General features: G+C 58.3%; 3 protein-coding genes across 6 annotated transcripts in view; 2 read left to right on the plus strand and 1 right to left on the minus strand.

Annotated features, from left to right (window-relative positions):
* The window catches only part of TSPAN18 (tetraspanin 18), a 181,800-nt gene extending 181,246 nt beyond the window's left edge, over positions 1–554 (plus strand). For both annotated transcript variants that reach the window (XM_060018756.1, XM_060018758.1), the window contains one exon: positions 418–554. In XM_060018756.1, coding sequence (XP_059874739.1) covers positions 418–465 — 48 coding nt within the window. In that variant the 3' untranslated portion in view covers positions 466–554. The remainder of the gene's footprint in view (positions 1–417) is intronic.
* A 40-nt stretch (positions 555–594) lies between these two features.
* LOC132429888 (uncharacterized) lies at positions 595–3,422 on the plus strand. Its single transcript, XM_060018755.1, is given in 2 exon segments — positions 595–1,618; positions 1,621–3,422. Coding segments are annotated over 2 exon segments (1,047 nt in total). The 3' UTR covers positions 1,644–3,422.
* A 480-nt stretch (positions 3,423–3,902) lies between these two features.
* TP53I11 (tumor protein p53 inducible protein 11) lies at positions 3,903–21,997 on the minus strand. Of its 3 annotated transcripts, none has more exons than XM_060018761.1 (8): positions 21,977–21,997; positions 9,467–9,534; positions 8,504–8,663; positions 7,828–7,886; positions 7,584–7,632; positions 7,247–7,343; positions 6,140–6,241; positions 3,903–5,696 (listed from the first exon to the last, which is right to left on the minus strand). In XM_060018761.1, the coding sequence occupies exons 3-8, from the start codon at positions 8,630–8,632 to the stop codon at positions 5,563–5,565; spliced, it is 570 nt and encodes a 189-aa protein (XP_059874744.1). In that variant the 5' UTR covers positions 8,633–8,663; positions 9,467–9,534; positions 21,977–21,997; the 3' UTR covers positions 3,903–5,562. The 3 variants fall into 3 exon arrangements, with proteins under 3 accessions (XP_059874744.1, XP_059874742.1, XP_059874743.1); XM_060018759.1 differs by lacking the exon at positions 21,977–21,997 and adding an exon at positions 20,612–20,757; XM_060018760.1 differs by lacking the exon at positions 21,977–21,997 and adding an exon at positions 19,886–19,904.
* Between the last annotated feature and the right edge of the window lie 1,846 nt (positions 21,998–23,843).

Below are 23,843 nucleotides of genomic sequence, written 5' to 3' on the forward strand. Positions count from 1 at the left end.
ACCTTAGGTGGGTTACCTGACCTCCCTGTGTCTCACTTCCTGGTCTGTGAAAATGCTTCTGAGACAGCACTTAGAACCGTGCCTGGCACATGGTAGACTCTTGATACATACTCAGGCCCAGAGAAGGGAACTGAGTATTGGCCCAAGTTTGCTGCTGGCAAATAAGGGAGCTGGATTTGAACCCATGTCCAAGGCCCCCTTCTTTTCATGACTACACGGCATGAAGGGGACCATTGACTGGCAAGAGGGGCTTGCCCCCAGGGCAGTGTCAGGAGTGCCAGCAGCAGGAGTGTTCTAAGAGTGATGGGGGACCCCCCTTCCAGTCCCAGAGCAGACAGCCCCTTCTCGTTGGGGAGGGTCAGCCCCCTGGAGGGCTGCAAGCCCAGCCTGACAAGCAAACTCCTACTTTCTTTGCAGCTTTTTGCCATGGTCTTTGCCATGTGCCTCTTCCGGGGCATCCAGTAGAGGGTGTGGCCTGAAGATTGAAGACTCACCCCACCCACCACTGCCCAGCACCCAATGCCCTCCCCTCCCCCTCGCCCCTGCCCTCTTGGCCCCGGGGGAGGAGGTGAGGCCATGATGAGTGGCTAGGAAATGGGGCAGAGGAAAATAGCTATTTTTTTAACAAAAAAAATGAAGGCAAGAATATGGACTGATGTAGCCCATCTGGACTCCGGAACGGGCGCCATGGGGTTCTCCGCGGGGGCCCGGGCACCTGAACCCAGGATGCAGCCTGCACTAGAGACCAAAGCAACACCAGGGCCAGGCCCCCTCCTTGCTGCAGCCAGATCTGGCAGCCCGGGACCTGCGCCCTCAACTCACAGCTTCAGGATCTGGTGCCAAGGAAGTAATAAGGATTTTGGCAAGAAGGAGGCAAAAGAAAATTGTGGAGAAGTTGGCAAAGCCCAGAGGCGCCGAGGAGATCTGGTCACCATGTCCTTGAGGACTTGGAACCTACATGGAGTCCCCGGTCCTCCGAGGATGGAGTTGTCCCTGCCTCAGGCTGGGGCCAAGAGTGGGCTGCAGATGCTGGATCCAAGGATGGCCCAGCCGGTAGGGTCCGTGCTTCCCCATCTGTTGGAGCAAATAATCTGGAAAGCCCAGAGAGGAGCAGTTTCTCATCCACAGTCACACAGCACGTGCGTGACAGTTCTGAACAAGAACCCCGCCATCCCCAGGGTGCCTGTCACTCCTTCCAAGGCTCTGTTGGTCCCAGCAGACCTACTGCTCACACCCCTCCCTGGCCTCTGCATCCTGGTTTCCCCAGAAGAGAGCGGGCAAGCTGGTCAGGAATTGCCTCTTCCCGCCTCCACAGCTAAGAAAATTCTGGACTCTGCCCTCCCTGCTCTCCCTGACACCTCCCCACACTTATCTCTAAGTCCCAGGAACACACACACATGCACACACACCACAGCCCATTTTCTAAACTGCCCTCCTTTCCTCCACCGACTCCACCAATTCCCTGGCCCCCAGGGCTGGAAGGAACCCCCAAGATCATCTGGTTCTCCTCTCCTCACTCAGAACTGCCACTCGGATGTCTTCCACAAGATCCCTGCCAAGACTTCTCCACCTTCTTCTTGCACACCTCCAAGGACGGGGAGCTTACTACCTCCCAAGACAGGCTTCTCTTTGGACTGCTCTGACTTTAACATCAGCTCAATACACGGAAGAGGTTCCTGTTTTTCTGTGGTTCTGTCCATGGCATCCCACTTGCTCTCCTTCCCGAAGCGATAAGGCCACACGTTGTCCCCCCGAGCCCCGTTATTTCCAGGCTAAAGAACCCCAGGGCACCTCATCATTTCTGCTGTGACACGGTTTTCCTGTCCCTTCGCTGTCCATAGCACATTTCTGAGTGTTTCCTCCAGGATCTGGCAGGGAGAGGTTTCCCCACAGACTTACTCACACCCACACAGCACCCACAAATCAGCCCCTCATGTGCAGGTCTCAAATTCTAGACCAGTGTTAGCAACTCTATTGCAAGATGCCTCGACCCTGATCAGTCAGGAGTGGCTGCCAGAGGCGGTGTGGAAAATCGGAGGCTTGGCCTGGGCTCAGTGGGGGAGGACAGTGTAATCTTGATTAGTGATGTCTGCCAAACAACTCAAGCTTGTGGAGGGATGGGTGTGGAAGGGACAGTATGGTGCCTGCTCTCCTCTCTTCATTGTCCCTCTTCAGGGTCTGGGAAGAGCCCATTCTATCTCAAAGGCCCTGTGCCAGCTTCCAGCCTCCCCTCCAGCTTTCCAGCCACTGGGAGACAGAGCAGTGGCCTAGAGCCCAGCGCTCCCCTGCTCTGCCACCTACCCCCTTCTGAGATGCGGCTGGAGCTCTGTGCCTGCTGTAAAGATTTGGTTTGCCCCTCCCCCCATTTCTCCCCTTCCCCCTTGCACTCACGCTGCTGTCCTCACCAGTCCTGGCCCATTGTGGGCTGGGTCCTTCCAGATTGTCCCTGTATCAGTCTGCCTTGGCAACTCCATAAATGATGTTATGAACTCGCTAGCGACTGGGCAACCCCAGGACCCAGGGGGCCGTGCAGCTTGCACCCCAGCGCAGGTCTCTAGACCACCCACAAATTGGCTTCAACTTCCTGGCAGAGGCAGAGGGCTGGTGTGTGGTTGACCAAAAAAAAAAAAAAAAAATCAGGCTGGCTAGGCAGGGCTTAGGGTCAAATTGGGCAGCTGTGTGACTTCAGTCCAGGGGCGCCCCAGGCGTCAGGGCCCCATCTGGTCCCCACTGCCCAGGAGAATCTGAGGCCTTCAAGGTAAGAAGAGCCGGGCATCGGGCACCACCCCCTCCGGGCCCCCGAGAAGAAAGGCTGGTCGTGGAGGAATACCTGGGGGAGGCGGGTTTGAGGGCAGATGTAAGACCCTCATCCCCAAGGGCTCTCCAGAAAGGGGCCAAGGAGCCCTGATCTGCCCCCGCTGACCACGTTCTGGGGCCGGAAAGGGGAAGCAGGCGTCGCTGCTCTGTAGCATGAACGCAGGCTGGGAGCTATTGGCAAGGTTCCCAGCGGCCATTCTCGGGGGCACGAGAAGGCAAAGGCCAGCGGCCACAGCCCCTAATAGGTGCAGATGGCAATTTGGGGGCTGCTGGGAGGCGGGGGGGGGGTAGGAAGTCTCTGTGCTGAGACTTCCTGAGCCCGACCTTGCACTTGGTCACATACCCCGCCCAGCACCGAAGGCCACCTTCCCTGCTTAGTGGCTGGGCACTGGGGCCCCTCCCCAGCCTCCCTTGTCCCCTCTCTCCTCTCCATGCCTAAGGGGCCCAGACAGGATCCCCCAAACCGGCCGAGGCCCAGCACCCCCATCTCCCTAGAAGCTCCCTCTTCCCCTCCCCGGTGGGTCCTATGTTGAAAGTCTATTTTGAAAACTCTTAAGTGTTCCTTGCGGTAGGTAGCAGAGCTAATTTATCAAGTTTATTTCCTGTGAGCCTCCCTTTTTTATATTCTATATCAAGAGGAGTTTTTGTAATATAAAGCAGGACGCCCACACTGATGGTTTTGCACTGGTTTTTGTGACTGTTTCTTACAAAAAGAGAAAGGAACGAAGAATAAATAGTGACCGTGAGGAAAGGTGGTCTTGGTTTGGGGGCGGGGTGGGGAAGCTGGGCCGAGGCAGGAGGCTGGCAAGTGAACCGGGGAAGGGGCATTCTGGGTTCTCCCAAACCTTTAGGAGGGACAGAGCCAGGACGGCATCGTCCCAGCAGGCCCGCATTACCACCCCCGGGGACAAGGTCCTGCCACCCTCCCTCAGCTTGGCTGGCTCAGCCCCCGCGGACGCCCGGACTTCCCCCTGCCCTGCTAGCCTCCCGGGGGAAATCTATCCGCCACGCCCAGCGGTCATTAGGACAGCCCATCCACCGCTTGGCGGCATGCTAGCCAGGCCTCAGAAAGCATGGGTCAGCTCAGAGGACATGCCTTGGCTTGGGGGCACTGCCCACCAGCCAGTACCACTTCCCAAAGGCTGCCGTGGCTCTGGGCCTGCCTGGGGCTCGGCGGTTGGGGGCAGGATTCTGCAAAGAGGCACAAACTTCAGCCTCGCGAGACGGAGGCCAGGGGAGGACGGCCCCTCCTTAGTGTCCAGCCTCCCTTCCGCTCGGCCGCGGTTACCAGCAGCACAGCCTTGGGCGCCCAACCCGCTGGACCTCTCTCCTCGGCTGTGTTAACAGCGGCGGTGCCGTGCTCCGCTGGGCACAGGCCGTGTCCCTGGACGTGTGGCTGCAGGCCACAGGGAGGGCAGCGAGGCCCAGTGCGGGCAGGGCCCGGACCCAGGACGCAGCAGCCAGAGCTGGGCTGCACCTAAGGACCAATAATCTCGCCCCCTAAACACTCTCTTCCAAGACGGGAAGCAAGTCTGGGGCTGGGGCTGCTTCTCTCCACATCTGTCCCCAGGACACGGGGGCTGCCACTCCCGGGGTGCCGGAGGGAAGGGGGGTGTCGGGTAAAGGCCTCACGGGGGGCACACAGGCTGCTGGGCCTGCAGGGGTCTTCATCTCTGAGGGAGCCGGCTGCCGGCCTCTTCCAGGCATCTGATGGGGGCTGGGCATGAGGGGAGGCGGCTTGCTGAAATATTTCTATTTTTTGCCCCTGCTGAGCTTGAAGGGCATCCAGTCCTACCCAGCCGGCCCCAGAGGCACCCCAGGCCAGAGGGCAGCACCCTGGGGAGGGGGGGAGGGGGGATAAGGGGGCTGAGCCAGGTGCACCTCGGACCCTGGAGGACATGCCGAGTGATGGAGACATGCTTCTCTCTCTTCCTCAACCACAAACCCCGTCACTTACAGGTGGCCGCCATCTGGGGTTACCCGGGTGTCCATCTGTCAGGGCCGGCCTGGGGCTGAGGCCCTTGGCAGCCTCTGGACCCAGGCCAGTTGGGAGAGGGGGCACCGAGGGGCCTTCAGGAGCTGCGTGGAGGCAGAGCAGCCAAGAGCGAGGCCCGAGGAGAGGCCGTGGCCGAGGACAAGGCCCTGCCACCTGCAGCCCACCTCACAGAAGGCGGAAGGGGAAGGCACCAGGGGTCAAAGGCGGACCCCTGCCTGCCAGCCCGCAGCTGCGCTGTGTTTAGGGGGCAGAGGGTCCCCTACATGTGGAGAGCGCCCGCATGGAAGGGAAGGGGCCCGGGGTCAAATTCTAAGGTTTTCCAGGCATGGGCAGAAGCCAAGTTCAGCTGCTTGGGCACTAGACTGGCTGGGGGCCTGGGGGAGAGCAAGGAGGCGGTCCACAGCCTCTCAAGAAAGAAGGGTCTTGTGACAGAGGGGCAGGAGCCTGGCCTTGGCTGGATGCCTGTGACTCAGGCTCTGTCCTCGCGCATCTGTCCAGGGGATCCAGAGGCCGAGACACCCATGAACAGGAGGCGACACTGTGGGGGGGGAAGGATGGGGTGCAGAGGCTCCATCCCTCCCCAAACCTGAGGGCCCAGGAGATCACAGCGTTCGGGGAGTGCCCAGGAGGAGAGGAAGGCGGCTACTCCTGCCTGCCTGGGGCAGCGTCCTTCCTGCCTTCCGGAACCAAAGGGAAACCGAGGTCCCCAGGCCTCCCTGCCCCAGAGGGGCCCCCGGCCCGGCGGGCGGCTACACTTTCTTGGGTTTTCGGCCGACTTGGTAATAGTAGTAAACGCTGATGGCGACAAAAAGGAGGCGGCTGGCCAGGAGCAGCAGGACCCCCAGGGACACGAGGCCTGTCTCGGCGAGCGTGGCAGTGACCACTGTGGGAGAGAGGCCGGGGGGACACAGGTCAGAGGTGGGGATAGCCCTTACCCCAGCACGGGATGCCATGGGCCCCAGGGTGGCTGCCTGACTGACCCCCCCCTGAGCTGGGGCATCCTATCAGCTGGCCAACCGTAGCAGGTATGGGGGGCGATCATGTGGGCAGAACTGGTTGTGTGTCATCACACCTGTGCTGGGTCCACAAGTGAGCAGTGGACTGTGGGTGCACGGGCGTGTATGCGGGAGGCTACAGGCACCTATCAGCTGCGTGAGCACAGGTGTGCAGGTGTACAGGTCAACCCAGCCACACGAGTCCCTCCCCCTCGCACAGGTTTTCATCGCTTCCCAGAAAACAAGTGGCAAGAGTTGGGAGGCCAGGGGCCAAGCTGCCCGCACCCTGTACCCCATCAGCTTCCCCATCACTGCCCACCTCAGGACTCACCCAAGAACTGGACCGAGAAGTAGCAGGCTTCGGTGAGCAGGGTCCATCGGATGATGACCTTCTCAGCCGTGTAGAGAGCATTCCACATGATCAGGGAGATGCCTGGGGTGGGGGACAAAGAGGGGAGCGGGGGGCAGAGTAGCCTGATCCCCCCGCCCCCTTGGGGGACGGGCAGGGGGCCTGGTCCTCCACCCTTTGACAAAGTAACCAGGATCCCGGACATGCCCTGCCCCCACTCCCACTGCTCAAATTAAAACTCCTTCGTCATCCAACCTGACCCATAACCCGTAACACTAGCTCTCCCATTGCGAGGCTGAAGGGCCTGAAGCTGCCCCAGTCCCCACCCCCCAACCCCACCCCAGAGCTACTGGCGCTGGCCCTTGAAGGTCAAGTAGAAGTGCAATTGGCACAAGGCTGGGGAAACTGTGTTGCGAAGTCGTGGAGGCCTTCTGAAACGGGGGCCTCAGGAGGTGCGGCTGGGGTCCGGGGCCCGCCGTGGGATGTGGGGGAGGGGGGTTTGGAAGAAAGGCTGGATGCACCCCACAGATGACCCTGAATATCAGAGACTGGAAGGAGCTGGGACTTCAGTCTGCGGGTAATAGGGAGCCACAGAATGTTTTGGAGAAGAGGAGGGACACCCCCAGTGCTGGGTTTTAAATGCTGTCATTTAGCTTCCTAACAGGCACTGCTGCGTGTGACTCAGGTCGGAGAGGAAACAGAAGTGGTTCAAATGGGCGGTCCAAAGGCGAGGGCTTTACAGACACTGTGTTGATTCTGCCTCCTCCTCTGGGCTGTGAGGCCCTGGAGGGCGGAGCCTGGGCCTCTTTCATTTCTCTACCCCAATGCCTAGGTGGTGCACTGCACACAGCAGGCGCTCAATAAGTGCTTTGTCCCAGATGATGCTGAGGCCAGTCCCAATCCCCTGGGGACAGTCTACCAGTGGCCACAAGATGGCAGCACACACCCAGCAGAGACAGACTTGTTGGCTGAAGCGTGGGTTCTGAGAAGGGGAGCCCCTGCACAAAGAAGGCTCCCCATGTTCCCTCGGCCCCTATTGGTCCCTCGGCTGCCTATCCCCTCCCCAGAGTCTGCCCTAGCAATACTCACTGAGGAGGGCGCCGCCATAGAGGCGGATGGGGGTCTTGCTGGTCACCTGCACTCCATCAAAGACTGCATCATAGAGCTGGTCAGGAAAGGTGAGGGCCTGCAGACAGCGGGCGGGAGGCTCAGGGTGAGGGGCTCACTGTGGAAACTTCCCCTGGACATCTCCTTCCTTTCCCCAGTAGCAGTCCAGGATCAGGACACTGACTGCCCCCGACCCCTCCCTACCAGGACAGAAGATCTGAGGTTCCAGTGACAAGGAGTTGGGACCACGGACCATGGGAGCTAGGATGCTCCAGGGCAGGGGAGGGGGCCAGGTCCCAGGGGCGAGGCAGGGACTCACCATGATGGCGATGCCAGAGAAGAGCACAGCAGAGACAAGCTGCCAGACCCTGGGGAGGCGTGGAGAGGAAGGTCAGAGCCACCCCAGGCGCCACAGAACCCTTCCCTCTCCAGCCAAGATGCCCAGCGATGGCTGGTCTGGGGGAGGGAATTTGACGGGATGGAACCAAAGACAAGACTACACAGGGACAAGCTGATGAGCCCCGCCCCCTAGCCCTGTCCCCCACCAAACTCGTGATGCTCACCTGAGGCCCAAAGGCTCCCGAACAGCAAACTTCATCTCATTGCCCAAGACCTGGCTGATCTGTGGACACAGAGGGGTCAGAGGCAACCAGGCTGAAGGCAGCTCTGCCTGCCCAGCCTACTCACCCCCTCCCAGAGGCCCCTGGATGCCCAGGTGGCTCTGCTTAGCCAAAGGGTCACCCAGGCTGGGAGGGTCACACTGAGGCACACCCTCTCTTCCTCCTCTTGACACCGGGGCTTATGGGAAGCTGAAAATACAGTGGCTGAGGATGAAAGCTCAGAGGTCCGCCAGATGTGGGCTTGAAGGCTGGCTCTGCCACTTATTGGTGGCAGAGTCCTTAACCTCTCTGAGTCTCAGTTTCCTCATCTGTAAAATGGGTTAATAACTGACACTACATCTCCCAGGGTAAATAATGCTTATAAAGTAGCTGGTGCCATAAGAAGCAAATAATAAGCACTCAGCTAATTCTAAGGATCCATTTTCATTATTGCTACTATTCCTCTGACATATCCATTAGACTTCTAGAAAATATGAGCTAAATCTGGGGGCTCCCTGCAGCTGCAACGGGTCTCAGCTATTCTCCCCAAACAGTGGGCCAGATCTGCCTCCCCAAATTGGTGCTCGGAGGCAGACCCCCATGTGGCCGGTTCGAGGCCCCTCCTCCGCGCTCCGCCCACCTTGGAGCGGTGGACCTCCCCGTCGTCATCCTCCCCGCCCACGCCGAGGATCTTCCGGGTCTTCAGGCGGCTCACGAGGTCCGTCTGGCTGTGCTTCTTCATGAGGGGTGGGGGCTGCTTGGCTGCCATCTTGTCCTGGAGCCCGGCCTCTGTAGGAGGGCTGCAGGGAGACACCAGCCTCAGCCACGGGTCCTGCCCAGCTTCCAGATCTCAGAGGGCAGCCAGACCCCAGCCCAGGGCCTGGGGAGGCCTCCCCGTCAACCTGGGGCAGCAGGTGGACACTGGAGGAGGAATCTGAGGGTCCAGGTGCAGTACTGGGCTCCCTAACCACCCGACTGTGTGATTAAAAGGGTCAAGTCACTGCCCTCTCCTGGCCTCAGCTTCCTCATCTGTAAAACGCGTTAGGGCAGATGGTCCTAAGGCCTTCCCGCTCCGCCAGCCCGTCTGGCCTAAGTGGATGTGGCACACCCCAGACAACCAGGCCGGAGGGAGCCTTACAGACAGCCCTGGAGGAGGTATAGGCCCAGGACAAGGCATTCAGGCCTGGATAGACTGTACCCAAAGGTTCCTGGGGGCAGGGGGTAAACTGGGGCCTGGGTCAGCCTTGGCAGAAGAGGGAAGGGTCTACCCAAGCCTGGGTAGGGCTCCTGAGTTCTGGAGTCCAGGCCACCACTGAGCTTTTGCCCAGACAATTCCTCTGCCCAGCAAGCCCTCCCACCCACCCTCCCAGACAACCTCCCTCTAACCTGCCAGCGCTGAGAACAAGGGGAGGGGGTGACCCCAGGACCCAGCTGAGCCAGAGGAGGGATGGCCAGGAGAGTTGGCAGGGCTGTGGCAGCAGTTCGGGCCTTGCCCCTCCCTGCTCTCCCCTCACCCCCCCCCCAGGTCTGCCCACGATCCTTGATGGCCCCCAACCTCCGGCCTCCCCCCAGCTCCACCTCAGACCAGCTCTTGAGCACCTACTGTGTGCCGGGCAGTGGAGACGCTGATGTGAGTTGAGTGGCCGTCCTCACCTTCAGTCAGCACAAAATCTATGTGGAGGAGACAACAGTGTAAACCACAGTGAAGTAAAGGTTTCCAGAAGCTGGCCCTGAGTGGGCTCCTGTGATCTTGCCGCCCTGCAAGATGGGTACTATTTACACCCATTCTACAGATGAGAAAACCAAGTTCAATGAGGCTCGATAGAAGACCAGGTTGAAAAATGGTAGTACCCCCACCCTATCACGTGCTGCACCAGTGCTGGGTGCCTCCCATATCCCTGCACCTCTTTCCCACCCACAGCTACTCTCCAGAAAGGCAGGAAAACCACCCCCGATAACAGACAAGGCTCAGAAGTTGCCTGTCCCTCAACCAGGGACCTGAGGTGGGCTTGCTGGACCCCCCCAACCAGGCATCAGACTCAGGTCTTTGTGTGGCCCCCGGCAAGTCTTACCCTCTCAGCCCCAGCCAGAGGCAGGGCACAGAAATGTCCCCAGGTCACCTCCAGTTTTCCAGCCTCTAAGACACTAAGACCCAGTGTCTTAGAACAAAATAAAGCACCCAGCAAATAAACATCAGAACAAAGAATCAAACGTGGGGTGTTTGGATAACATGGCTTTACACTGGATGAACTGGGCAGGGAGCATACCAGCTCGAGTTTGGAAATAATGGCCAAGGTCATTACTGGAGGTCTTTAGTGAGTAACGTCCAGGCCCCACTGCCCTCCTAAGTAAGCCCCCTGGCCTAGCTCCTCACCTGTAAAACAGGGGCAGCTATGCTTTCCTCTCCCACGTATATACACCCCGGGGAATGGGAGGCGGCGGCTGGTGGTGACCAGGAAGGCAGCTCAATGAATGGCTGACGCTGGTCAGCGGGGCAGCCACCTGGGGCAGCGAGGGTTTAACCAGGCTCCTGGGGTGGGGGGTGGGGGGGGCGGGCACTGTCACAACACCTCAGCCGCTTGCTACCACCTTCTGGTGGATCCAGGTAGAAGCTATAATCAGCCTGGCGTCCCTCCCACTTGCCAGGTGGACCCGCGGGAGGCTGCCCCCAAGGAGCCAGCAAGCCATTGGCCCCTCACCCATGCCTCCATGAAGGAAGCCCCAGGCGGGCTGGTCGCCACCCTTCCTCTTCCGGCCTCCGCTCTGGCCTTCTATTTGTTAATTTGCATACAGTGAAATGAACCTTCTTTGGGGTCTGTAGTTATATGAATCTTAGCACATGTATAGATCCAGGCAACCACCGCCTCCAAATCAGGACCCAGGGCAGCTGCATCACCAGTCAGACCCTCCCCTCACCCCTAACCCCAGGCAACCGCCGATCTGTTGTCTGTCACTGTAGTTTTGTTTCTGTTTTTTCAAATGTGTTACATAAATGGAATCATGTAGTATATAACCGTGGATACTGGCTTCTTTCACTCAGCATCATGTCTTTGAGACTCATCCAGGCTGCTGTGTATATGGACGTTCCCTTCCTCTCAGCAGGAGAGTGGGAATCAATGTACCGGTACCTGGCGTCAATGTACCAGTTCGTTTACCCTGTCACTCACTGAAGGACGTCTGAGTTGTTTCAGAGTTTGACAATTATGAATAGAGCTGCTATAAACATTCATGTGCAGGTTTGGGTGTGACCATGAGTTTTCATTTCTCGAAGGTAAGTACCTGGGCGTGGAATTATATTGAGTTATATGGTAAATCTACGTTTAACTCTAGAAGAAAGTGCCAGACTGCATTCCAGAGCAGTGAACCATTTCCGCTTTCCCACAATGCATGAGTGTTCCCTTACCCCCCATCCTCGCCAGCACCAGGTATGCTCAGACTTGACTTAACCCTTCATATAGGTCTCCATAGTGTTTTAACCCTTCTCACCCAGGCCGCCCAGGCTGCCTGACTCAGTCCTGCTGTGTCCCTTACTGCCTATGCTTAGTGGACAAGTCACACTGCTCTGAGCCTCGGTTTTCCCCATCTGTGAAATGGAGCTGTAATTCCCAGCTCCTCGAGATCCAGGGGCAAAAGGAGAAGCTTGGTCAAGAGCACGCAGCACAGCACCTACACATTTAAATGAAAGGACTGCATTTAGTGAGGACGTGCTGTGAGCCATGTAGAGGTGGTGGGATTGGGTCCCTGCCCTTAAGTAGCTTGCAGCCTGAGTGGGGACAGGGAAGCTGATCTGTCAGGCACGAATCAGGGCCAGTTGCTTCTCTGAGCCCGTCTTCTCATCTGTGAAATGGAAACAACGATCCTTACATCTTCCCTAGGCCTGGTCAAAGCAGAAACAAAATAACGGACAGCAAGTATTTTATAAAGTACCAGCTAACTGCTAAAGCCAGAAGAGCTTAGCTGCAGAAGCCACACTCTCTGAGTTCAAATCCCAGGGCCACCACTTCTTAGCTGTGTGCCTGTGGGCAGGTCACTTACACTCTCTGTGCCTCAGTCACCCCATCCATAGTTGGGGAAGCAAAGGGTCTTCCCTCACAGGGATGCTGTGAGAATATAAGATGTGACCTCCGTGAAGGGCGTAAGGTAGTGCCTGGCCCGTACCAAGTGCTTGGTTGAGATGGGCACTTAGACACAGACACCCCCTCCTCCCCACGTCCCCCATGGAGCAGGGGCTCTGGGGTGGAGGCCAGGAAGCATCAGGAGAGGGGCCTAACTAGCATTTCCTAACGTCTCCACCCCTTGGGCAGAGCCCCCAGACCTCAATCCCATGGCGTAAGGCTGACACTCGGACCACAGCACCGCAGGCCTGGGCTGTGTCAGCGACCCCTGCTCAGAGGGTCGGCTGCCTTCCTCTGCCCAATGGTCCCTCCCCACCAACACAGACACAGGGCTCCCCTCGGCACCACAGGCCCAGGGCTGGTACAGAAGGGGGGCTACAGGGCAGGGTCCTGGGCTCCATTTGACTTCCGGTATCACTCCGGCACAGCCATCAGGTACCTGGGCTGGTGGGACCCACTGCGGCCGTACACAGAGCCCAGAGCCCAGCCGCAAGCTCGCCACCAACAAAGGGCCCTACAGCCTCCCAGGGAAAGTGGGATCTTAAACGTCATGTCCAGGGAGCAGGGTCCCCAGCACCTGGCCCTACAGAGTTAAGTGCTCTGAGCCCTGAGTCCCATTGCTCCTTCATCCGCAGGACTGGACCCCACCTGGAGAGGGCAGGCGGGCAGCTGCCACACTCACACACTCACATACACACACACACACGCACGTGTGCGCACAGCAGCCCCTAAGTACCCCACCGCCGAGACACACCACACACCCCCTCTGATCTGCCCATGAACTTTCCTCCCTTTCAAGGTCACTCCAGGTAGGACTGGTCCCATTGTAACCTAAGAGAGGACAGAGGACAGTTCCCCCACTCCCTCCTTGTACCCCAGCTGAACTGGCTTTGGGACAGCCGGACCTGGGTTCAAATCCTGGTTCTGTAGGACACCGCAGCTCTCCCAGCCTCAGCTGCTGCCCCAGTGCAATGGGGCTGATGAGAAGGCTCACTCTGCAGAAGGGCTGGAGGAGATATAACAGGCGATACCTTGTGGCAGAGTGCCCTGCCCAGACCCAGGCAGGGCCCCACTCCTTCTCCTTCCCTCTCCTCACTCAGCCATGCACAGTGGAAAAAGCCTGCCTGTTACAGCCGTCATGCTTCCTTCCCCAGGCCCCTGTGCCTCCTGAAGGGCCCCCAGGGCTCCCCGGGGGCCAGGCTGGTGCCAGGCTGCCCAAGGCTAGGGGAAGGGCTGGGAGGAGGGCTGCCCTTGCTCCTAGATGCTCACTTGGGAGGCCCTGCCAGGTAAGGAGAAGGGAAAATGTGGATGGCAGCCCCCAGACCCCGTGCTCACGATCCTCTGCATTCTGCCCCTGGCCAGCCTCTCTGACCTCAATTGCCAATGAACTGGGAAATCACTGTCCTTCGAGCAAGTGTTCTCCCTTCTGAACCACTGCTTTCCACTCCCTCCATCCCGATGCCCCCCGTTCCTCAGGGTCTTTGCATGCCCCCTCCTCCAGGGAGCCTTCCCAGGGCACAGTGCCCCTCCCCTCTCTGGACCCTCAGTGGCAGCCAGGGCCACTTCCGGACCATCCTCATCATCATTTCAGGGCCAGGCATTTCAGGGCTCCCCGAGATCCAGTGATCTGAAGGCAGGGCTGGTATCGTGCCCACCTGAGAACCTCCCCGCTGGCCCCGCTGGGACACAGAGGCACTTTGGCAGCAGAGGCGAATGAGGGACGGTCAGGCCAAGGCAAGCAGGTCTCCCTAACTCTACCCACAACACTCAGGATCACACTCAGTTAGACCTGGCAGGGCCCAAGGGGAGGCTCTGCTCCACACACACGCTGGACACGCTGGACAGGCCAGAGAGCTGAGGCCCAGAGCGGACAAGCTCTGCCCCAGGCCACACGTGAGCTGGTGACACAGGAGAGCCGGGAAGGAGCTTTGTGGTCAGGCAGAGCTGGGTTCCAATTTGGTGCCTCCTCTGGCCAGGTGACCTTGCACAAGCAGGTCAGGGGCTGCTGAAGACTCCAGGAGAGTAGATGGGGTTTTCCCTGGCATCTGGGGTGCCCAGGAAATGACTGGAGGTTGGGTGAGAACGTTGGGCGAGACCCCACTACCACCTCAGAGAGCTGCAGCCATCCCTAGGTGAGTGCCACCGGGCAGGGGTTACTGATGCTTTTGTTCACCCGGCCTGGACAGCTCCAGGCATGGGAGGAGCTCAACAAAAATTTGGGACAAAGTAAAGCTGGGGGAAGGGTTTCGAGGCCCCCTGCTAGCCGAGATCTGACCCCGTGTAGCCCCTTCCTCCTTCCTCATCTGAGGCCAGAAAAGAACATCCCCAAAGAGCTCCTAGCGGCGGCGGCAAGACAGAAGGGGCCGTGATGGCACAGAGGCCAAGCAGAGCCTCGAGATCGGACCAGGAAGGGAAGGGCTCATGGGGCGACGGGAGGAGTGTTACAACTGTCAGGGGAGGGGCGGGGGGTGGGCATATACTTAATGATGAGGCAAACTTGGACTCAAACCCCCAACTCTTACTCTTAATTGCTCTGTGACCTCAGGAAAGTTACTTAACCTCTCTGAGCCTCCATTTCCTCATTTGTGAAACCACACGACGACTTCTTAGCTCACAGGGTTGTGATCAGACGGACTGAGAAAAGGCAGTGGAGGGGCCTGGTCCCTGGTATGCACTCCCCAAAGGACAGTAATTAACAATATTAAAGGGGTGGCTGTCCAGGCGCTGCCCTCGCAGCAGATCCGATGGGGCTGAGACATCTTTCCCATGCCAGTCCTGTAGGACCTCTCCCAACCCCCCTGTAGCCTTCCCAGAAAGCCTGGTTTCCATAGAAACAGATGGACTGCAGAGCTGTCCCCTTCACGGAGAATGTGCCACCACGAGGGCTGGCTTAAGAGGCGCTGGGGGAGAGGAAGCGGCCTGGGGCCCAGAGCACCCACCAGCCTCCGGTGATTCAGGGGGGAGTCATTGCTGTTGAGTGTCAGAGCCAAGAGCCACTACCTTTGCAAACAAGACCCTCTGTTGGAGGGGCAGCATACCTGTCCCTCCCCATCTGGTAAGGAGAAATGCCCCCAAAACATCCTCCCAAGGAAAGGAGGCAGGGGACCAGTACTTCTAGACCAGGAATTCCATGTAAGCCCCACAGCCCTATGAGAACAGCTGTACTATGACTCCCATTTTAGAGATGAGGAAACTAAGGCCCAAGGGACTTACGTATGTGTCTCTTGGGGGTAAGTGTCAGAGCTGAAATTCAAACTAAGCTAACTGTGCCTAACTGGATATTCAGATAGAAGCTGGTGTACGTGCACGCGTGTGCATGAGCACACATGTACATGTGCGTGTGGCAGGGGTGTGGTGTGGTGAACACGACATCCAAAAAGAACTCAGCTCTAAGCCATCTTCCCCATCACATCTCCCCGTGAAAGTCCCTGGCAGGTTGCCAGCATCTGAACCCCTCCCTGGGGTCCAGCCTCCTTTGGATTAAGGCCCTGTGACTCCAGCAGGACCTGGGAAGGGCTACAAAGGAGACCCATTGTTCGGTTATCACGTTGGTGCAAAATAGCTGGAAATGGGGTCTGGGACAGGCAGCACAGGAGTGGGGGCAGTGAGAGACAGAGCCTCCCGGCCCTGGGCAGAGGGAAGGGGAGGTAGGGAGAGACCCAGCAAGGGGACCATGGGGACTGGAGGGTCCACATCATCCTTCCTGTGGTCCCTTCCCGGGGCAGCCCATCAGCCCCCTGGGCGAGATGCGATCTAAAGAACCCAGCCCAGAACCCTCCACCTCAGGCGGAGTGAATCTCAAACCTCAAGGATCCAGATCTCTGGGTTCTGCATCATTAGTCCTGTGTCTTTGGGCAGATTAACTTCCCGGAGCCTCTAAATGGGGTGACAATGCCTGACTTACTAGGTTGTCAGCAGGGTTGGACTAAACTAGGAAGTCACACAGCTGCTTCACCGACATTATTATCACAGTGGCCTCTGGGGTGCAGGTTTTGCTGGTGGGCGTTTCCTCAGGGTACACGGGCTAAGGGAAGAAGCTGAGGAGAGGCTGCCACGTGGCAGGGCTTCCTTGCAGTGTATCCCTCGAGAGCAGAGTGCAATTATTCTAAAGGCCAGCCTGCCTTAGGCAGCCTTGTCTCTCAAGTCGCCGGTGAGCCAGTGGAAGGCGGGGCTGCATCACCCATCTCTCTCTGTACCAGCATCACCACCGGGCTCAGGGCTCTGTGTCAAGGGCAAGGATGACAGAGTAGAACTGGCGGGGGAGAAGAACACGATGCGAATCCTGCTGGCGTACAAACCAGTCCCCGTGACAAAGCTCTGTAGTCAAGAAAGGGATTCCACACCCCATTTCCAAGAACTCCAGGAACACAGGAGCTGGCAATGGAGGGTTTGACTGAAGCTGGAAGGCTGAGCCCTGAGTCACTGGGCTGGGAGACAAGACAGCTGAGGTCACCAACAGATTCTGCCATCACAGGTAAGCCAGGGCCGGGCTCTGGGACTCAGCTTCCTCGCCTGAAAAACGGAAGTGTGGTCTCCAGGACCCCTCCTGGCTGTGATATTCCGGATCTGGCCTCCAAACCTTGTCACTCACCAGCCACACTCCAGCTCCAGCAAAGACCCCAGCACAAGCTGCCCCGCCCCCAAGTCCTAGCACCTCTCTCACCGGCTCTGGAAACACACGTTTTGCTATTTCTCTACCAGTTCTCTTTCTTTCGAAGCTGCCTAATTTCCAGAAGGACAGAGGAAAGCCCACATTTTCATCACAAATATCTCCAAGCCCTCAGGGACAGAAAAAATAAACATTCCCTGCTGTGCTGGAGAGGGTGAGAGGGCAGGGCAGGACAAGGGGTAAGAAGGAGGGGACATCCCTGGGGGCCTCACCCTCTGAAACTGCTGTGTGGGCAAGGGGGTGTCCAGGCCTCGGATGGCCATCCACTGCCACACAGAAGTCACCGAGAGGGGCTTCTCTGTCCCTACTGCCACTCACAAAGGGCAGAACACATGGAGAATTCCTGTCCTTTCCAAACCAGGAGTGGGCCAGCCTCCCCCTCAGCCCAATGACCACATCAGGGCCCTCAGAGGCAGCTGGTGCTTCCAGATCCCATGGGGCCAGAGCTCTTGTGAAAAGGCGGTGGCCATAACCCTCTCCCCTCCCACTCCTTCCACCTCCCCCACCCCTGGAGATGCTCAGAAACTTGGAGAGGAGGAGAGAAGGGCGGGAAGGGAGTTTCCGTGAAGAGATGTCCCACTATTTTGAGCCAACTTTTTCAAAAGCAAGTAGTTATTTGCCCTTTGGGTGGGTTGCGGGAGGCAAGCAGAAGGATCCCTGTACTTTTCCCAGTACCCTGATGGGCCAGAACCACAGTCCAGAACTAACCATCTCCCCCAGGGTTTGGGGGGCTCTGGCATGACTCAAAAGGCCTGTGCTGATATCCTGGCTCCACCACTTATTAGCTGCATGGCCTTGGGCCAGTGATACTACCTCTCTGGGCCTCAGTTTCCTCATCTGTTAAATGGGTGTAATAATGACACCCATCTCCCACTGATGAGAAGATGCACAAAAAACTCCTAAAACAGTTCCTGTTTATAGTGAACGCTCAAAAATAATGTTGCTCTTATTTTCAGACAAGGAAATTCAACTTCTTTGCCTCAGTTTCCCCCTTGACCATACCAACTTCAGAACAGGTCCCCTTGTAGAAGCCACATGTGGATACAGAGTGGGGTGCTTACAAGGCAGTGGCCACACGAAGGAAATGGGAAGAGAGAGAACTAGGGTCACTCTGGCTCAGGAGGAAGATGCTGCCCTGAGTGTACTGACAACAGGTGGGCAAGGGGAACCTGGGAAGGGGGCTGGCAACAGCCTGCAGAATACGGAGCCCCTTGGGGTACTAAGCCTGGGTGGCTCCCCTCCACATCCCCAGCACTTGGCCAGGCCTGGCCTTCGGAGGGGCACAACCATTGTTGTGAATTAATGGTTGAGATGCAGGGTGAAGGGAAAATTATTACGGGCTAGGCGTCAGAACATTAGGCACCCCACCCTGCGGCTGCCCAGCCCTGGGGTTACTTATGCTATCTCTGAGCATCACTGTCCTCATCTGTGAAATGGGGAGGCTTATCCCCTCTCAGCCAGCCTTGTCTCCTATCTCTTCCCCACCCGCTCACTCTACCCTAGCTACACTGGCTCCTTACAGTTCCTCAAATACAGCGGGCACATTCCAGCCTCAGGGCCTTTGCACAGGCTGTTCTCTGCCAGATCTTTAGTCCCCGAAGCTATCCCCACAGCTCACTCCCTCAAAACTTTAGCTCATAAGTCACCTCCTCAGGGAGACCTCCCTGACCACCCTACTTAAAATGGCGACCTCACCCCTGGCCTCAACACCCCCCCACACTCAACTTTTCCCCCTCACCTCCCAATATACTATACAATTTGCTTATTTACTTTATTAGTTATTTGCCCCTCCCCCACTGTGTCAGCTCCAGAAGGGCAAGAATCTTTTAATTTTGTTCACAGCTGTCTCTCAGGGCCTAGAACTGTATCTGGCACTCTGTTCATCAAGTCATTTTTGGCCCAGCTCTCACAAACATTTTGTCCAATAAATGAAAGAAAGTAAAGAGCAGTTCAGCGCTGTGTGAATATCACAGGTCACTGTCAATTCCACTGTTCCTCCCACCCCCAACCCCTGGACTGGCAGGCCCTTCCTCCAGCAGACACAGAGGGGGGGGCTACCATAAGATCCTGGGGGAGGGGAGGCAGTTGAGTGTGGGGTTGGAGAACTTGGGGTGCGGGTGGCGGGCCTGAGCTGTGGATCCAGGAGGTACTGACGGCCAAACATGGGTGGAGGGCTTTGGGCCTCAGCCCTCCACTCCAAATTTAGGGCAGATTAAGCTGACAGCATGTGGGCAGAAAAGGAGAAGTCAGGTCGGCTGGTTCCCAAGACAATGGGGCCGGGAGGGCACCTTGGGGGACAGAGGACCCCTTTCACAGATGGGATAACAGAGGCCTGGAGAATACGTAGTCTTATTTACTAACAACCCAACGAGAAAAATCTTTGCTCCCCCTGGGCTAAGTGTGAGGCCCGGCTAAAAAAATGGACTCTGCCTCCCCCTGGCTCTCCAACAACCCTCTCACCTCCCTCCCCACCCCCTCCCCCATCCCTATGTCCCTGGCACTGCGAGCCGGAGGAAGAGAGGGCGTCGGCTCCCTCTCCACAGACCACCAAGACTGGAGGTCCAAGAGGCCTCTCAGTTGGGGTGGGCATCCCTGCAGCCCCGGTGCCTTCTCCCCGCAGGGCAGCCCCACCGGGAAAAGTTTGTCTGAAGGAAATCAACCAGGAAGTGCGGGGCGGTGGGGCGGCGAGGCGGCCTCGGCCGTCGACGCTGGGCTCTGGGCTACGGAGACGCCTCGGGGTTCAAGGCCTCCACCCTCCACCCGGACCCCGCCCCCGCCGCCTTCGCTCCCGCGTAGAAATCCGCTCCCTCCGGGGCCTCGAGGAGGCGGCGGGAGCCCGGGACGGGGTAGGGGCGGGGGAGGGTGGAGCGAGAGGACGCCGAGCTAGTGCCCAACCGTGATAGGGGCGTCGCGGGTGGGCGAGGCGGCCTGGCGGTTCCCCTACGGACCCCCGGAGTGGGTACGAGCATACCGCCCAAGGCGGGCAGTCCCAGGCTATTCAGCGCCAGGACAGTGGGACCACGCTGCCCCCGTCCGCTGAGCCCGTCCGCCGAGCGCGCGACTTGGGAGAGAGTGGGGAGCGTCGGTCTCCACCTGTCCTTCCCCTAACCTCCTCCCAACAACTGGGGCTTAGGCTCGGCTTCCGATTCTGCTCCCCCCACCCCTGGAGACTGGGGTCTCCCGGTCTTGCTCCTCCCCCCTTCAATGTGTCCTTTATCTCCCAGCTCCAGATACCCACCCACTTTCATAGAGGGCTGGGGGCTCCAGGCGGGAGCTCCTGGCTGTCGGACGCCTCCGGTGCTCTGGCCCAGCACTCCAGCCCCCACGGTCCCCCGAACCAGAAGGTCGGGCCAGACTTATGGGCAGCGGGAACCCCGCCACCTCCAACCTCGACCCAGCAGGGGGCGAGGAAGGGGACTCGCAAGTTTGTGCCGCACACACCCCAGACCCGGGAACAATGGAGGGAGGACGGAGACAGGGATGGAGGGGGAGGGGACAGAGAACCGAGCGCGGGGACCGAGTCAGACCCCAGGGAGGGAGAAAATGCTTTCCGCTCGGTTTCTCCCTCGCTCCGAAGCGGAGAGCGCGAGCCCAAGAGGCGGAGGCGGAGGGCGGAATAAACCGTCGTAGAGGGAGGAGACGGCGGAGGGAGGAAGCCGAGGGAGAGAGGGAAACCGAGTCAGAGGAAAGGGAGCAAGCGGAGAGCGCGAAGGAGAGGACCTGAAGGGACTGCGGGACGGCGCCCGGGAGAACCGCGGAGGGGGGAATCCCTGGAGTCCCGGCAGAACCCTCCGGCGCCAAGAGGTGCTGGGGCGCCCGGCTCGCGCGCACGGGGTCCTCTCTGTCCTCGGCGGTCCCTGCGGCCGCAGGAGCCCCAATGGGCTGCGCTGCGCAGGCACCGGCCAGCTGGCGGCGGGAAGGGAAAGTGCTAGGCTCCGAAGCGGCGGCGGGGAGCAGAACTCACGTTCCTAGCGCCTGCTGGCGCCGGCGCTGCGCGGAGCTGGCGTGCCAGGGGGACTCTCGGGCCCTCGGTCGACTCACATCGCGCCGCCCGCGCCGGGCAGGGCAGGGCCGGCTGGACTACGCGCGGCGCCCAGCGCGGCGGGGCTTTGCCCGAGTCTGGCGGCCCGAGCTGGTCCCTCCTCTCAGTTCCGTGCACAAGCCAATGGCGCGCCGTCCCCTCCCACGCGCCGCGCTGCCTAGCCCCCGAGGGTGGCCGCCGGGGCGGGCGGGAGAGAAGGGTTGGGGGAACTGGGCTCCCGGGCTCCCCAGCCGAGGCCTTCCCGGAGATCTCCTGCTGGGGGCGCGCTCACGCCCGGGGGGAAGGCGGTTGGGAATCCGAACAGAGGGCCCGCGCCGCCCAGGGAGACTTTCGTGGCAAATTCTCCAGACTGCGCCCCTTTCGTGAGACTATCAACACCCTCGTAGGTTGGCAAGCCACCTTGTCTTAAATATCCCTGGGGTATCGCCTGGGGCCTAGGCCAGTGTCTAAAACGGAAAGGAATGCTTTGGCTGGTAGATACCCAAGTGTGTAATAACACAGTTACACAGCAATGGTCCCCGTCTGCTGAGCGCCTGCTCCGTGCCAGGCACCGTGTGCTGAAGGAATTACAAGTGTTAACTCGTGATTCTCACAACTACCTATATGAGGCCGGGATGATTGATCCCATTTTACAGACGGTGGTTGTTAATATTTGCTTTCATTTAGTCTTCTGGCTTCCAGCCTAGGCTCACCGTTTCTAGTCCTCCCTTGCCTCATGTCAAGTAACATGACACCATCAACACCCCCCCCCCGCCACACACACACACACACACGCACACACACGCGCACACACACACACACACGCACACCTTCATCCTCCATCCTAAAATCCAGCCTCAGCTAAGTTGCTACAAATTTGCACTGTCAAGGCACAAAGATCTTAGCTGGGGCTCATTGGCACATGGGGGAGGGAGGAGGCACAGTGGCAAGACCTTTTGTGTCCGCACATCCTGTGGAGGGCAAGGGGGGTAAGAATGGAATTTGGGGGTCCTGGAGGCTCTCTGGGAGCCTTTCAGCCTAAAACAACTAGATTCCTACAGCAATTCCCCCCCCCACAAGATTCTGAGCTCATTTCAATCCTTTGTGACTAGTAATGTGTGTCCCCACCCGAACTCCCACCAACCTCCTTCCTAGAAAAGAACACCTGCATCTCTTTATCTTGGCGGATGGTCACAATGGGAGGGGGCTGGAGGAAAGAGGAAGGCGAGGTTGACGACAAGCTCCATTTCACAAGATAAGCAAAGGGGGCAGAGAAAGGTGAGTGGTTCCCCAGGCTTCTACCCGTACCTTAAGAGTTGATCAAGCAGACTCTGGAAGCAGACTGCCCAGGTCCAAATCCTGGCTCAGCCTTTTGGAAACTGTGTGGCCATGGGCAAGTAACCACCTCTAGGTGTCTGGTTTTCTCGGTGTACAAACTGGGGGCAACCAATAGTAGGAGCACCTGTGGTTGTGGAGATTTAAATGGCAGCAGTTCACGCTTATTGGGCGCTGACTGTACCAGGTGCTCAGGGCTGGCGTGCCAAGCAGGCTCCCGTTGCCCTCCCCGCAGCTGTGACTGGGCAGGAGAGGCTATGCCCTTTACACAGAAGTAAACAGGAAGTGCCTGGCTCATAGTAAGCACCCGGTGACGGTTAGCTGTCTGATTACCAAGGTAACAACTCTGATCCGGAGGCAGTGCTGTGGCCCACAGTGCCACCATCCCTGCTCCCAGCCAGTGACGGCCAACAATGAGCGAATGAGTGAATGAATATGACTGCAGATCAGGATGGTTCCTAGCTTTGTTGGGTGAAGCACAGACCCCAAACCCACCTGACTGAAGTCTCAGGGCTTGATAGTAGTCTTTGTGACAAGTTAGAGTCTCAACCCACTGTCTTAACAGAGCTGGCTCAAGCGGGGATGATGAATTCATTTGTCACCCCTTCTGCCTCCCCAGCATTCTGGGCTCTGGGTTGCTGAAGGGCAGGCACCAGCCTCACTTGTGTGCGCTGTTCCCCCTGATTGCCCCCCTGACTAGGAGACACAACTAATGCTCCCCTAGGTGTGGCTATTGGATATACCTGAGAGCCTGACTTTTATCAATAGACGGAGGGACTTTATAACCATCGCTCCGAGATCTCCAACACAGAAGGGGCTGCTTTAGTAGTAGTGAGCACCCTGTCACTAGCAGCATGCAAGCAGAAGCCAAGGAAGAGTTGATGAGGGTGCTACAGGAGGAGTTCATGCCTTAGGTGGTGTTTGATGTGGATAAACCTTGAGCGCTGGGTGACTTGATCCTGTGTTCTTGTCTCCCAGGCCCATCAGATGGGAGGATGTGAGCACAAGCCGTCCCATCATCCTTCGTGAAGGAGGCAATGTTGACTGGGCCCTTCCCGTGCGCCAGGCGAGGTGCTGGCTGTTGGGGCCCCAGTCCCTGTCCTTGAAGAGCTTATAGCTCCTGGGAGACAGATGCACACGCAAATAGTCAAGCCCAGCAATGGAAACAACTCGCAGTAACAGCCAAAGTGCTTGGGGGCCGGAGGAGAAGGAAGAGACATTCTCCATTACCCCTGGCGTCCACTTTCCCTAAGGAGCCCATTAAAAGCTCTGTTCTCTTCCTTCCTATATGATTTTCTAAAGTGATGTGCCTCTTCTTCAGAACATTCCTTAGACTGCCATTCTGCCGTTAACATCTCTGAGTCACCTCATCTTTACATTGGACATAAGTGTAAAGAGGATAAAAACCGACGTTTGTAAAGTGCTCCCCAAATCTAGGCAAGAATAGGTGCTTGACACGTTGTGGCCCTGAGGTGTCATCATTATTTACAGTGCAGGACAGGGAACATTAACTGAGAGGGCGAGAGAAGGGGGTTAGGACCCTGGCTCTGCTCCTAACCAGCTGGGGCACCCTCTGCTGCTCCTGAAAAACGGGCTTGTGAGAGTCACGTGAGGTGATGAGATGCAAAGGGTTTGCAGACTGGAAATGCTGATTCCTATTATTATCATGATTATTGTGATTCTCATTATTGTGAAATGTTTCCCTCAAAGCCCCAGGAGGGTGGGGGTGGGGTGGAGGTGGAGCCCAGACCCGTGGCTGGGCGAGGGTCACTCCCCTCCAGCCTCCCACAGGAGCCTGGGAGCAGCTGGGCCTCCATCTGCCCAGGTTCCAGCCAGCAGG

This window comes from Delphinus delphis, chromosome 8 (genome assembly GCF_949987515.2).
Source record: "Delphinus delphis chromosome 8, mDelDel1.2, whole genome shotgun sequence".
In the NCBI taxonomy this organism is placed as follows: domain Eukaryota; kingdom Metazoa; phylum Chordata; class Mammalia; order Artiodactyla; family Delphinidae; genus Delphinus; species Delphinus delphis.